This window comes from Eumetopias jubatus, unplaced genomic scaffold (assembly GCF_037043125.1).
Source record: "Eumetopias jubatus isolate StellerSeaLion01/CBP00866 unplaced genomic scaffold, mEumJub1_p1.0 scaffold_4, whole genome shotgun sequence".
In the NCBI taxonomy this organism is placed as follows: Eukaryota; Metazoa; Chordata; class Mammalia; order Carnivora; family Otariidae; genus Eumetopias; species Eumetopias jubatus.
Genome location: NW_028274810.1, coordinates 79,493,374 through 79,509,361, shown reverse-complemented (window position 1 = coordinate 79,509,361; position 15,988 = coordinate 79,493,374). Strand labels below are relative to the sequence as shown.

At 34.8% G+C, this 15,988-nt stretch overlaps 1 protein-coding gene across 2 annotated transcripts in view; it reads left to right on the top strand.

The window, feature by feature from the left end:
- The window catches only part of LOC114217148 (protein argonaute-3), a 121,322-nt gene that overhangs the window by 63,562 nt on the left and 41,772 nt on the right, over positions 1–15,988 (top strand). For both annotated transcript variants that reach the window (XM_028113945.2, XM_028113946.2), the window contains exon 6: positions 14,289–14,423. In XM_028113945.2, the coding sequence (XP_027969746.1) occupies positions 14,289–14,423 (135 nt within the window). The remainder of the gene's footprint in view (positions 1–14,288; positions 14,424–15,988) is intronic.

Below are 15,988 nucleotides of genomic sequence, written 5' to 3'. Positions count from 1 at the left end.
CCAGATAGAATGCTAAGCATTTTACATTAATTATCTCATATAAACTCTACCACAGTTATATGAGTTAGTTTAGAGAGAAAAAAATCTCTATAAGCTTTCTCTCTCTAAATTGACTTTCTCTTTCTAAAAGTCACATAGTTTTTATTTAATATTTATGTTAAATAATCTATATGTTTGTGAAAAGTTCAGAAATAACAGAAGTAAAAATAATGAATTACCAAAGTAATAATTAATAAAAGTTTATTGTACAACCACCAAAAACAGTTTGCAAACTGGGAGCGTTCAAGCCAAAACATGGAATGAGACTCAGGAACCTATTGTTATAAAGCAGTTTATATAGAGAGAAAGCAGTAATTGTTTATTCTTCAGTGATTGGTTATAAAAGTAGAATTTTCTTTTTTTTTTTTAAGAGTTTATTTTATTTTGACAGAGAGAGACACAGCGAGAGAGGGAACACAAGCAGGGGGCTTGATCCCAGGATGCTGGGATCATGACCTGAGCCGAAGGCAGAGGCTTAACAACTGAGCCACCCAGGCACCCCAAAATTAGAATTTTCTTAAACGATAGGGAGTTGGTCAGTGGTTATCTTATATCAACCTTGGGAAACAATTTAAGTTTTTTGTTTTTATTTTTGTTTGTTTTTTTTACAATTTAAGTTTTGCTTATGCTTTTCAGAGTCATGAGCAAGAAATGACCCAGGTCAAGTTAGTCTTGCAAGATAAGCTACATTAAGCTTTGTTTGTATGACTACACTGGTTTTGTCTGCTCAGGGAATTTTCAAGGATGATGTCCATTTGCTTTTGATTTTAACAATGTAGTATAACCTATTAAACATATATTTGAATAAAACCATAGCTTATATTTAAGGCTCAGGGTCACGTGGTTTACTTTTATATGGTAGAGGTCAACTTCTGATGCCAAAGTTATGTCCTTAATATTCACAACTCTGTACTGCATCCCATAAGAAGCAAGATTCCTAGCAGACAGATCTCAAACCCAGGATGAGAAACGTTATGTTATTTTTATTTACTTACTGTGCTTTTTTAGTAAGAGTAGCCTTCTGTAAAACATTCACTATCTATTTTGCTCTTAGAAGAAAATGAAATATATAAATTGTTGTAGAATTTAGTAATTGTAATTTATTCTGCTTAAGAGTCAAAAGTTCACCCTGAATATGCTTCCTTTGCAAGGAAAACAGATTTCTAGTAAGTAATTTATTAATCACAATATTAGTGTGCTTGCTTCATATATTTGTCTTGAGTTTGGGTATAAGATTTCTAAGACTAAGAAATAATTTATAATATTCAAATTAGTCCTCTCAGCAGTAGATCAAAGCAGAACGTTTCTTGAGGTTGTAATGAGAGTCTGATTTCAGGCAGCAGGACAAGAACTTTATCAACATATGGTCTAGCCAGGCAAAGTAAATATATCTGTGTCAAGCTTACCCAGACTATCCTCATATTATAAAAACAGAATAATGGCAGCAGAAATCTCAGTGACAGTCTTCATCCAATCTGTTTCTTGATTCACACAGTTTCAGCTCATTGAGTATGCCCTTCATATCTGGTACATAGCTGTCCTCTTAGAATCTCACATCACTATCCCTCTGGAGAATTTTGTCCTTTTCCTTTATTCATCTTCTGTTTCCTATATCCTTTTTCTTCTCCACCCCTCCTTCCTTTTCTTATTGTTCAAAAGTTTCATGAGAAAAGGGTATACAAGAGGCAAATATTGTGACACCTACACACTGGAAAACAAACCTAAATGATAGTTTAGCTGGGTTTCTATGTTAGAAATAATTTTCCTTCAAAAATTTGAAAGCAGTTGCTGCACTTTTTAAATAGCTTTAGTGAGATTTTTTTTGTACATACCATAAAATTTACCCATTTTAGGTATGTATCCATTGTCTTTTTGTTTCATTTATTTTGCTTTACCTTCTGGAAAATTTCCTCAACTTCGTCTTTTAACCCTTTATTCATTTTCATTTCTGCTATTATGTTGTTCTTTTCTAGTAGTTCTTTTTTATTTCCTGAATGTTGTTGTACGATACTCTTATTGTTTCACAATTGCAGTATCCTCTCTTAGCTCACAGAGAATAATTTATTTTGGAGTTTTCTTTTTTCTGCACATATTTATGCTTCCTCCAGACTCCTTTTATTTTGATCTCTGTCTTCCATATTGGAGGCTTTCCTCAGACACACACTATCCTTGATTTTCTACTCATGATTCATTGGAAGTCTAAAACACTGACTAGATGCTCTGAATGCATCAGTGGGGCCTTTTGACTGAGCTTCATCATAGGGTGATTTCACTGGGCTGTTAGGGGACCTCATTTGTATCCTCAATTCTCTTTCCTTGGCTGGTCAAGTTACTCAAAGATGAGTCTTCTGAGCTTCTGCCTCAAGGATAACAGTCTCATTGTCTACATTCTGGAAGCAAAGTTGGACATTCTAGTTGGGAGAATGTCTACATTCAGCATTTAATGTTTATAGTCATTTAATCCCTTGTTTTTGGTACAGTCCTGTGCCTGCAACTGTGCCTGACATGCTCCCTCCAAAGAGCCTTTCCTTTTTTTTTCCAGAGAATAAGCCTCCAGATTTATGCAGGGATGACAAAGGGGCAGTTGTTCAGCAATGTGGAGCTAGACAAGGGATGTAGGACTCTACCTGCTTCTCAAACAGCTTTCCTCTTTATTTTTCTGCACCTCTCCAATTCTGTCACCAGTTCAGAGGTACTTAGTGCTGCCACTGCTCATGTCTTTTGAAGATTTTATAGTGTAAATACAGTTGGTTCTTATCTTTCCCAACATAGCTGCCTTGGGATTTCATTCTTGGTCAGTTACAACCTGTCCACTCATTTTTCATCTTCTAAAATGTTGATGGATTTCCTGTTTTCTGTTCTCCACTCCTTCTAAGATTATTTTAAAATTTCTCACCATATAACCATAGTTATAGTAGAGTTTGGGGATTGGGGAAGGAATGAAATGAACTGCTTGTTGTTAATCTGCTATCTTAACCCAGAATCTGTTCTTAAAGGGCAGAGGCTTTGGGTCACCTCTAAATTTCAACCCATAAGGGAGTTCGTGATACAGTAGGTACTTAATAAATGTTTACATGGATGATTTAAGTCTTGTTTAACGTCTATAAAACTCAGTTGATTACAAGTTTGTGATAAAGGCATAGTTCCTTGCCACATGCATCTCTCCGTAGGTTTGGTTAAGTGTCCTCACAATATTGTGAGTGTCTTTCTCTGGAGCAAGTAATCCATGATAGAGCGAGGTAGAAGCTATAATGACTTTAAGGCCTAGCGTTGAAAGTTACATTCCGCCATTTTCATAATATCCTGTTAGTTATACCGATAGTTATGTTCAGTGTAGGAATGACTTACACAAAGGTGTGAATCCCACAAGGCAAGACTTAGTAGGGACATCTCGGAGGCTGGGTATCACACAAAGTTTCTGTCTTAAGCTAAAGAACAAATTGGGCGCATGGGTGGCTCAGGTCATGATCCTGGGGTCCTGGGATCGAGGCCAGCATCGGGCTCTCTGCTCAGCGGAGAGCCTGTTTCTCCCTCTCCCTCTGCTGCTCCCCCTGCTTGTGCTCGCACTTGCTCTCGCTCTCGCTCGCTCTCTCTCTCTCTGTCAAATAAAGCTTAAAAAAAAAAAAATCCAAGTAGAGGGTAAGAAATAATAAAGATCAGAACAAAAATTAATTAAAAAATGCATGAAGCCCAAAGTTGGTTCTTTTGATAAAATTAATAAAATCCTAACAAGACTAATCAAGAAAAGGGGAACCTGGGTGGCTCAGTCGTTAAGTGTCTGCCTTCAGCTCAGGTCGTGATCCCGGGGTCCTGGGATCGAGCCCCAAGTCTGGTTCCCTGCTCAGCGGAAAGCCTGCTTCTTCCTCTCCCACTTCCCCTGCTTGTGTTCCCTCTCTCGCTGTCTCTGTCTGTCAAATAAAATCTTAAAAAAAAGACTCATCAAGAAAAATAGAAAAAACAGATTAGTATGAGGAAGGAAAGAGAGGGTATCGCTAAAGAACTTTCAGAATTGAAAGATTAATAAGGAAATGTTATGAACGTTATACCAGTTAATTTGATAACTTACACAGAACTTTACAGAAATTGATTTGGAAGAGTAATCTGAATAGCTCTGTATCTATTAAGTTCATAATCCCTTGAAAACTCCAGTGATTTAACTGGTGAATTTTATCTAACATTTAAGGAAAAAATAGTACCAATCTTTCACAAATTCAGGAACTAGAGGAGGAAAGACTTTCCAACTCATTTTATGAAGCTAGTATACCTGTGATACTGACACGACAAAAACAATATAATCCTCTCAATAGACAAAAATCATTTGACACATTTTAATATTCTCATGATAAAAATTTACAATAAACTAGCAATAAAAGGAAACTTCTTCAACTTGATAAAAGCATCTAGAAAAACATAATAGGCATCATAAAAGTTAAAAAGATGGAATGCTTTTGCTCTTAAGATGAAGAACAAGGCAAGGATACTTGCTTTTCACTACTGATTCAATATTGTGCTAATGGTCCAAACTAATGCAGTGAGGCAAGAAAAATAAAGACATAATATTGTAAAGGAAGAAATAAAACTATCCCTGTTTGCAGAAGACCTAATTCTCTACATAAAAACTCCTAATGAATCTACCCCCAAAAAACTCTGCTAGAATTAATAGATGAATTTAGCAAGGATACAAATAGCATGTACAAAAATCAATACAAGCAGTATAACAAGAAATAATACTAGCATTCAACAGTTAGAAAAATAAAAATACCAAAAAATGTAATATTTAGGAAGAGACTAAAGAAAGATGTGCAAGGCTTCTATACTGAAAGCTAAATTTAGCATTCCTGAGAAAGACAAGGAAGATATAAATAGAGAAAGATAACCATGTTCTTGGACCAGAACCCTCAAATTGTTAAGATGTTCCATTATTCCCATGGGGCTCCTGGGTGGGTCAGTCAATTGAGCGTCCAGCTCTTGGTTTCCTCTGGAGTCATGATCTCTGGGTCCTGGGATCAAGCCCCGCCTCGGACTTTGCACTCCGCAGGGAGTCTACTTGGCGATTTCTCTCCCTTTTCCTCTCCCTCCCCTCCCCCACTCACCCACGAGTTCTCCCTCCCCCCCTTAGAATAGATGAATAAAACTTAAAAAAAAAAAAAAGTCCATTCCCCCCAAATTGACCTATAGACTCAACACAGTCCCAATGGAAATTTCATCAGATTTTTTTTAAAATAGAAGTTGACTGGGGCGCCTGGGTGGCTCAGTTGGTTAAGCGACTGCCTTCAGCTCAGGTCATGATCCTGGAGTCCTGGGATTGAGTCCCGCATCGGGCTCCCTGCTCAGCAGGGAGTCTGCTTCTCCCTCTGACCCTCTTCCCTCTCGTGCTCTCTTATCTCTCATTCTCTCTCTCTCAAATAAATAAATAAAATCTTAAAAAAATAAAAATAAAATAGAAGTTGACAATCTGAGTCTTCGTAAGATTTATATGGAAATACAAAGAACCTAGAATAGCCAAAAACATTCTGAAGAAGCACAAAGTGGGAAGATACATACTACCTGGTATTAAAGATATGCTGTAAAGCTATAGTAATCAAAACTGATGTTGGGGTGAAGGTAGACATGTAAATCGAGTTACAGAATAACTACAGATACTTGATCTTTTTTTTTCTAAGATACTTGATCTTAGATCATCACAGGCTGAGAAGCAATTAGAATAGATACAGAAGTAGGCCTACTCTTGTGGTTGACTAATATTTGACAGGGGACAATATAATTCAGTGAGGAAAGGATAGTCAATAAATGATGCAAAAACAACTGGATATGTGTATAAAAGAATAAACATAACCCCTACTTGACACAATACTCAAGAATTAATTCTAGGTCTATCACAGGCCAAAACATAAAGCTAAAACTGGGAAATTTCTAAGAAAACAAGGAAAAATACTCATATCCTTAGAGTGAAAGATTTCTTGATGTATTGGAAACCTGAATGAAAACCCCCTCTTCAGAAAATTTAAGCAATTACTGGGAGAAAACATTTGCAAAACATATAGCTACACAAAAGATTTGGGGCGCCTGGGTGGCTCAGTTGGTTAAGTGTCTACCTTCAGCTCAGGTCATGATCCCAGGGTTCTGGGATCGATCCCCACATCAGGCTCCCAGTTTGGCGGGGAGTCTGCTTCTCCCTCTCCCTGCTGCTCCCCCTGCTTGTGCTCTGTCTCTGTCAAATAAATAAAATATATAAAAAAAAAGATTTGTGTCCAGAATATATGAAAAACTTGTACCAGACAATTTAAAAAAGTGGTCAGAGGCTGACACTTCACAAAAGATGTATGTGAATGGTAAATAAGCACTTAGAGGATACTAAACATCATTGCTCATCTTAGAAATGCAAATACCCACAATGAGATCTCACTTTACACCCACTACATGGGCTAAATTAAAAAGACTGGCAATACCAATATTGGCAAAGATGTGGAGCAACTGGAAATGGTAGGAGTGTAAATTGTACAACCACTTGGAAAAAGATTTGGCACAGTCTTTTAAAGTTAAACATGTTCTTGTCTTATGACCCACAAGTTTTATTCCTAGGCCTTTCCCCAAGACAAATGAAAAAAGTCATACAAAGATTTGTGTATGTTTGCCTGTTCGTAATAACTAGAAACTGGAAACAACCCAAATATCTAAAAACAAGAGACTGGAGAAACAAATTGTGATCTGCTCATACAATGAAATACTACTCAGCAATTAGAAAGAACTAACTACTGGGGCACCTGGCTGGCTCAGTCAATTAAGCATCTGACTCTTGATCTCAGCTCAAGTCTTGATCGTGAGTTCAAGCCCCGCAATGGGCTCCACCGTGGACATGGAGCCTACTTTTTAAAAAGAGAACTAATTTATACAACAGTATGAATCTCAAGTAATTAAAATGGGCAAAAAAGCCAAACTCAAAAATGATATATATAGTATAGTTCCATTTATGTAGAATTTTGGATCCAGTTAATCTATTATGAAAGGAATCTGATGTGTGTCTGCCTGGGGCAGATACCGAAGGAACTGATAACGTAGAGGCAGGAGAGTACTTTCTGGGGTGATGGAAAGGTTCGTTCTTGATTGGGGTGGTAATAGCATAAATGCATGCGTTGGTCAAAATCATTGAACTTTACACTTACACACATTTTATTATATGTAAGGCTGAAAATCCTTTTTTAAAAGGAAGGTATCCCTACATAACCCACCAGAAAGGCTAAAATTCACGTCTGGCTTTACCAATGGTTAGAATTGAGCACAAAAATGACATACATTTCTTATGAGAGGGTCAGTTGTTAAAACCACTTTGAAGAGTTTGGCATTATCTAGGAAAATTAGATATACATATCCTTCATGACTCAGCAATTTTAATTTTAGATGGAGCCTTTTCTACTAGAGAAATTTATGTCTGTATGTGCATCAAAAAAGACCAACTATAGGAATGTTCATAACATTCTAGTAACCAAAGGAAAGTACCAACATAAATGTCCATACATTAATAAACTATATATAGTTTACTACTATATATATATATATATATATAATTTTTTTTTTTTTTTTAGAGGGTTGGGGGAGAGGGAAAGAGAATCCCAAGCAGGCTCCATGTGCGGCACAGAGCCTGAGCTGGGGCTCAATCTCAAAACCCTGAGATCATGACCTGAGCCAAAATCCAGAGTAGGACACTCAACTGACTGAGCCATCCACGTACCCCAATAAACTTTATTTCTTTACCAGAGTGTTAGAGAAGTGAAAATGAAGAAACTGTTTACATTTAATATAGATGAGCTAGAGACAGTCCATAGCAACAGTCTCAAAAGATGACATGCTTTGTATTTCTAGTTACACAAAGTTCAAGAACTAGGAAAACTAAACTATTTAGGAATCTGTACTTAAGTTGTAAATTTAAAGAAAAAGAAGTGATTACCATGAAAGTCAAGACTTTGGTTACCTTTGAAGAAGAGGGGAAGTTAGAATTGGAAAAGGGCTAGGGAAGAGGTTTCTAAAATACGGGCAATATTTAGTTGTTGATCCAGCGTTGGTTTTGTAGATATTTACTGTATAAAAATATAAGTGACACATTAATATTTTATATACCTTACTAAATATGTGATATTTTACATTAAAAATAGAAAAAACAATTCTTTAATCTATCAATATCTCCTGAGTACTATGTTAATAATATTTTGCTAGGTGATAATAGGAAATGCAAGGATGTTTAACATGGTTTCTTAAGTGCTCACTAATTATAACCATAAAAAGGCATTGGGTAATGAGTAGTCTTAAATTGTGTTCTCATACTTTCGGAGCCATGGGAGTAAGCCTATATAATTGAGGCAGATAACATCCATACCATATAACCTCTCAGGAGGTAGTAGGTGTACATTAAAAAATAATTATGATTATCTTTTTACCAGCTCCAATGTTGTTTACTGCTCTACTATTCATTTGTCCTTGGTCTCATTTGGCAGTCCTAGTTATTTTAAACATGGCAAATATTTATTACTTTCTTATCTGTTATTTTCTGCCATGTCTTTTGAAACAGTAAAACACAAACTTAAGAATTCTAATCCCTTCTTCAGGAAAAATTCTCCCATAAAACCTCTTCAAGGAGTTAGTTTGCATTAACAAAATGATTTTGCCTAGAATTAAGACCAGTCAATCAGAGAACAAATGACATGAGTAGATAGTTCAAAAATAAGAACAGAAGCTCTATTGAGCTCCTAGGGTACAAATAGGTACTTTGCATGGAATCTCTACCCTAATGCTGTGAGTAGTAGGTATTCTTTTAATTTTACAGATGAACAAATAGAAATTCAGGGAAATCGTAATTAGTAAGTGTTAGACCTAGAATCAAAATCTGTCTATTTTATTTTAAAGCCTATCCTTTTTTTATTATTCTAACACTGCTACCCATGAAAAGAAGAAAATAAACTTAGTTTAAAAAAAAAATGCAACGAACAAGAGAAATTAAAGGATGCATTTCCAACCACAAAAATTTCTATCATTTATTAATCTATTAAAAGATATATGAGTGTTATAGAGTGTATTATAAAAACTTAATGAGGGGCGCCAGGGTGGCTCAGTCGGTTAAGTGTCTGCCTTCGGCTCAGGTCATGATCCCAGGGTCCCACATCGGGCTCTGCTTCGCGGGAAGCCTGCTTCTCCCTCTCCCACGCCCCCTGCTTGTGTTCTGTCTCGCACTGTGACTCTGTCAAATAAAATCTTTAAAAAAAAAAATAAAAAAACCTTAATGAAATTTAAATGACCTTAATAAATTCAGACATCTGTGTTGATGAATTGAAAGTCTATCCTACTGGTATTCTAGACATAGTTTTTTTTCGTGAATTTCTTTTTCCTTAGTTGTAGATTATGCATATTTAGATACTGGCAGTCTAAGTAGTAGACAGTATCTCCTTTTCCACCAAAGTCCTCTCAATAGTGTCTGTATTTTATTTCTCAGTTTTATTTATCTGAATTCTAACAGCTGCCTAGTCAATTTTAATTATATGCATATACTCCAAATTTATCCATTTTACTAATGGATATTTTGGTTGTTTCCATTCTTTTTACTGTTAAAAACAACCTAAAATAAGCATTCTTACTCATGCCTCCTTTTGCAGATAAGGAATTTCTCTAGAGTGTATTTCAATATAGTGGAACTGATGGATTAAAAATTAAGCATATCTTCAAATTTATTATATGTTACTGTTTTCTCTCCTAACTGTATCAGTTTATATCCCTACAGTTTGTACAAGAGCTTTCAATTTTCCATTGGCTTGTCAGTTTGTGTTCTAGGTCTTGAAATTCTTTGCCCATCTTGAATGGTGTAAAATGATAGGTCAGTATTCTTACGTGTATTTCCTTAATTACACATAAGATAATTCAGGAAGATTTATGGGTTTTGACATTTAGGTTTCTGTTTTATGAAATGCCAGCTGATGTCATTTGCCACTTTTATTTTATCTTGATTTTAGGAACTCATTACATATTCTAAACTATTTGTTAGAGGTACTACACATGTCCTCTACCAATCTATAGCCTGGGGTTTGGTTGTTTTTTGTTTTGCTTTGTGGGTTTCTTTCTTACAGTTTTCTTTCATAGTTTGTTTATAGTTTTTTATAGTTTATATATTTTTAAAAATTTTTATAGTTTCAGTGGTTTGTAGTTTTTGTATCTTGTTTAAGAAATTCTTCCTTACCTCCAAGATCATAAAGATATTCTATATTTTCTTCTAAATGCTTATTTTTCTTTTCCTACGTAGTTCTCTGAATAGGAATTTGTATATAGTGTGAGGAAGGCTTTCAAGTCTGTTCTGCTGGTCTGTGTATCCTCACAGTCTCTTGACTTGAAAAGGATTATAATCTTGATGAATGACAGGACAGACCTCAGTCTTAAAAACTGTCTTGGCTATTCTTGTTTTGTTGCTTTTTTGTGTTAATTTTAGGATGTGCTTCTTAATTTCCAGAGGTCAAGGGGGTTATATCCGGTCAGTATTTTGATTGAAATTGCTTTGAATTTGCAGATTAATTTGGGAATAACTTACGTGAATAGGGTATGTTACTCCATTTTTTAAATCTTCTGTAATATTTTCCAATAGCAAAGATACCTATTACTTCTCTCCCCCCCCAAAAAAGATACCTGTTACTTCTCTAGGTCTTATACATATTTTGTTTGGATTTCATCCCAAGTCCTACTGTTTTTTCTTGTAATTTTAACTTGTATTTTTTTTGAATTACATTTTAAGTTGATTGCCAATATATACAAGAATGTAACCTATTTTCATATATGGATCTTAAGTCTAGCAACCTTGCTGAACTCTCATTAATTCTCTAATTTGTAGATTTTATTGGGTTTTCTATGTAGGTAATCATATTTGTGAAGAAAAATAATTTTCCCTTTCTAGTCTTTGTACCTTTTATTTCTCTAACTTGTATTACTGCACTAACTAGAACATTCTAATAAATGAAGCTGAATTTACCGTAGATTTTTGATAGATAACTTTTATCAAATTAAGGAAATTCTTTTCTGGTCCTGATACAGTATAAGTATTAGCTGTGGTGTTGAATTTTATTTAATGCTTTTTTTGGATCATCATTTGTAGAAATGGTTGTATGCTATTTCCTTTTATACATTATAGGGGTGTTTTGTTAATAGATTAAATTTTAAACATAAACATTTCTTCTCAATTAGCTTAGTTTTGAAAGGGCAAGAAGGAATAAAATGCCTATATACTTAGGCTTATAAAATGTTAAAGATTCAGCAGAGAGAAGCAGATCTTTGCTCATTGAAATTAACTCCTAATTCAGGTGTACTCACTGATTTCAACCCATCTTTTGTTAAAAAAATTTTTTTAATTAACTTTAATTTTCATCTGAAATGCCCACATTCCTGTAGAGAAGATGATAAACGTAAAATGATTAGGAGCACAGTGGTATAAACAGTAGGGAAATTTAAAATAATTGAAGAATGTTAAAAAGGATAAATGTTTGTTTAGTAGTTGCAATTCAGTGATGTAAGATACATTAGTTGTGAATGCTAATGTTATAACAGTTTAGTGAAGAAAACTTACCTGAAGGATTAAAGGAAAGGCAAATAAGCATGTTACTTACCATATTTTTATTTTCCTTTACCTATTTACTTTTAAAAAATTAACCCAGAAGCAGTATATGCTTGTTTTGATGTGTCCTGTCAGCTTTTTTTTAATACATGAAAATATTCTCACGTTTTTATTAGAATAATATAATGTATATATATTTTTAAAGATGTATTTATTTGAAAGAGAGAGAGTGAGCATACGGTGGGGAGGGTCAGAGGGAGAGAGAAGCTCAAGCTGACTCTGCTGCTGAGCATGGAACCAAGGCGGGACTTGATCTCACGACCCCGCGATCACCACCTGAGCCAAAACCAAGAGTTGGGTGCTAAACCAACTTCACCCCCCAGGTGCTCCAATGTATACATTTTTGGAACTACTATGGATTTGAATAAGATACCTAGAATGCTAATACAATCTGCGGCACCTGGCTGGGTCAGTTGGAAGAGCATGCGACTCTTGATCCCAAGGTATTGCGTTCGAGCCCCACTTTGGGTGTTGAGATTACTTAAATAAAAAAAAAAAAGATAGAATGCTAAAATAATCTTATCAATCTCTTTTTTTATTAGTTAGAAATTGTGGAGGTGATTGTAAAGTTTATCTGGTTGGAAGTTTAGCAATGAGTACTGTTTTCTCTTAAATCTTCCCTATAGAAGTACTCATGGATGTGCACACATACAGACACCCACAGGCAAATAAATATATATAAGGACATCCATTGGAAAAATTTTTGTAATATTAAAACCAACTTATTGATCCATCATTAGGGACGTGAAGTACATCCATGTAATGATATATCCCGAAGGGTGAAAAAAATGATATGGTTCCATAGATAGGTAGGTAGGTAGGTTGATTGATCTGTAAGACCTCTAATGAGAATAAAAGATCAAAGCCCAGAATAGTGTTTCTAATGTTTTACCATTTGTGTTCTTTTTTATTAAGAGGGAAAGGGAGTATATATTCACTTAACTATCATGCACTGTTACTGTGGAATAATATGAGGCCATTAAAAAGAATGTACTGACATGGAAAGATCTCTAAGACATACTGTTAATTTAAAAAATAATAAAACGAATCATGGAACATTTATTATCTGATCTCATGTAAAAAGAAAGTCGCATGGGGGCGCCTGACTGGCTCAGTCACAGAGCATGCAACTCTTGATCTCAGGGTCATGAGTTCAAGCCTCATGTTGGGTAAAGAGCTTACTTAATAAAAAAAAAGTTCCATGTACATTCTAATCTTTGTAAGTGCATATCAAAAAAGCAGGATATGTACATACTTAACTAATAATGTTTTTTTTTTTTAAGATTTTATTTGAGAGAGAACAAGCCCACGTGAGCCAGGGGAGGGGCAGAGACAGAATCTCAAGCCGACTGCGCGCTGAGCGCTGAGCTGATGCAGGGCTCGATCTCATGACCCAGAGATCATGAGCGGAAACCAAGAGTCGGTCACTTAACCAACTGAGCCACCCAGGCGCCCCTTAATGATGGTTATTTCTTAAAGATACTTGGAGGGGCAGAAGTTGAGTTGGGAGGGAATCTTTATTCTGTATATCTGCATTTTTTATGATGAGACATCATTCATATATGCTGGATTAAAGGAAAAAGTAATATGTGCTTATTATAATAAGTGAAGATATAAAATTAAAAAGAAGAAAATAAAAAACATCCATAGTAGCCTTACCACCCACACATATCCTGAGATAACTACTGTTAAAGCCTTGATAAACATCCTCCTAGAGGTGAGGGACATTTTGTGGAGAACATTTAATCCTTAAACCAAGGAGAGGGAGAGAAAGAGCACTACATAAAATGTTTACACTTAGCAGACAATAGGCATGTTTTTTAAGCAGAAAAATAACATGATAGTGTGTAGCTTCCTGTCTGTTTTGTGCTATAAAGGTACTGGGGATACAGTGAAAAGCAAAACCAAAACAGACAGGAAGCTACACACTATCATGTTATTTTTCTGCTTTCCCAGTAAGTATGTGTTTAAGAAATGAGTGATGGTGATCTAACCACTGGTGAAGCTCTTTCAGTTCTGAAGCCCAAGATTAAGAAATCATTGTGGTTGGCTCTTAGAGAACAACCAACTGTAGCTAGATGACATTGGGCAGATACTCTTTTTTGGGGGAGGCAGATATTCTTTACTTATTATTTCCTATAGTTTGGATTAGCACCAATAACATGTAATACCACTCTCTTCTCAGACCTCTCTACAAGACAGGGAAAGCTTTCACCAGAATAGATTAACAGGCCAGGGTGGCATAGAAAGCTTTAGGAAATAATACCTAACCTTTTCATCTTAAGGGGCTCTGGCATTTGTTCCCTTACAGGCCTTGTCTCATACCCAGAACACACTCTGTATATGTAGCAGAGAATGGTATTATTCAGTTACCCATGAAGAAAGCTAGATTATAAAAAACTGTAGGATTTAGCTTTTCTGTTCTTGTGCCTGTTTTCCAGACAGCCATCCAATTGAAACTGCTCAATTCAGCAATGCTTTTTTATATATATAAGTATGCATAAAGGATAATTATAACTCTATAATTAGTTAATTATCATGAAACTGAACACAAGTTTCTGAATTTTTTTATGGGAACATTAACATGTACTATTTGTGTTTTTCTTTTTAGTTTCTGCCACTGCCTTCTACAAAGCACAACCTGTAATTCAGTTCATGTGTGAAGTTCTTGACATTCATAATATTGATGAGCAACCAAGACCTCTGACTGATTCTCATCGAGTAAAATTCACCAAAGAGATAAAAGGTGAATTAATTAGCATTTGGAACAACTTAACTATAAAATGCATGAATATAACAAACTTTTATTGAAAAAAATTTTTTAAGTCTATTCATATAACATCATCTGTAAAAATATAGATTATAAAATGTTACATTAAATTCATTGCCATTACATCTTAGTGTTTGAATGAAAGAAATGCCAAGTAATGAAATGAATATTGATACGTGAATTTTTCATTAATACTTGCTGTTACTAGCTAAAGGTATAAGAAGAATATCTCATGGGAAAATGTTTCTATAATACTGTTAAAAGGAAACATTCCAAAAACATTGTTATGTCAGAACTGGAGTCATTATTTTAACATATTCTAAAATAATGACTTCCTTATTTTTCTGAAATGGTTGAATATTTTATTCCTTTGAAACTTTATGGATACAGGGCTAGCCTGTTTCATGTGTTATTTCAGAGTTGGAACTTCGTTGTTTTGTGTACATTATATAGTTGATCATTGATCTTGCCTATTTTAGTTAGTAGCTAAGATCTGTACAGTGGTGTTGCATCCTATATATATTTTACTAACATAAATTCATCTCTACATGGTTTTTTAGAGAGAATAAGAAAAAGTAATCTTAATAATGTTCTAAAATTTGTATTGTATTTATTTCATCTTTATATAAATGTACATTTCTATATACATTTAAATATACATTTACAGTTTAGTATGCAAACACATAAACACTTTATCAGTAATTTAAGGAATTTTTCAAGAGTAATTTTGATTGTGTAAAATTCTTGCCTTGTTCACAGCTTAGAACCTAATCCTCAAGTAAGATGTGACTCCACTGTATTTAGTTCTTTATTTAGGCATGAAGAAGAATTAGATATTCTCTAATTAGAATGAGTAGTATAAATTCTATTTATATTAAGTGTTAAATCTTAGAAATAGTTTTTTTATTTCAGATTTTAACTGTTGCAGATAATTTTCAGCTTCTGGTTTGAATGAAACATTGAAGTTTGTTAACTGAACATCTTTCAGTTCCCCAAATCAGAATAGCTCAATGCATCCTGCTTGCTCCAATAATCATTCATTCTTTGCCATTCAGTACCCAGGAGAAAGATAGTCATTGTTAATAAAACATTAAAAGGAAAATCCTTCCTGCTTTGAAAATGAGCATCCATTTATCTCAAGTTAGTTAAATGCCAAAATAATAAAGTGTTATATATTAGTGTATTGCAACCATACCATTGTCCTTTCATAATCTGTATTAACTGCACAGTTAGCATTGTCGAGAGGTTAGTGCATTATCCACCATTAATGTGTGATCATCCAAATGCCATGGTTTCCAGTGGAGTTGCTGCTTAGTTACCACCTCTGATATCATGAAGTCACTTACATTATTTTGCGGTAACTATGCAATCAACTCATATCACCACTCTATCACAGAAAATACAAGATGTACAGAACAAGGATGCAACTGCTGCCCGAAGAGCATGGACTCGATCTTAACTTCAACTGCTCAGGGGCCCAAAGAAATGACTGAAAAAATGACTAGAAAGCATTATAAAGTTGATGTTATAGTGAAGGTAAA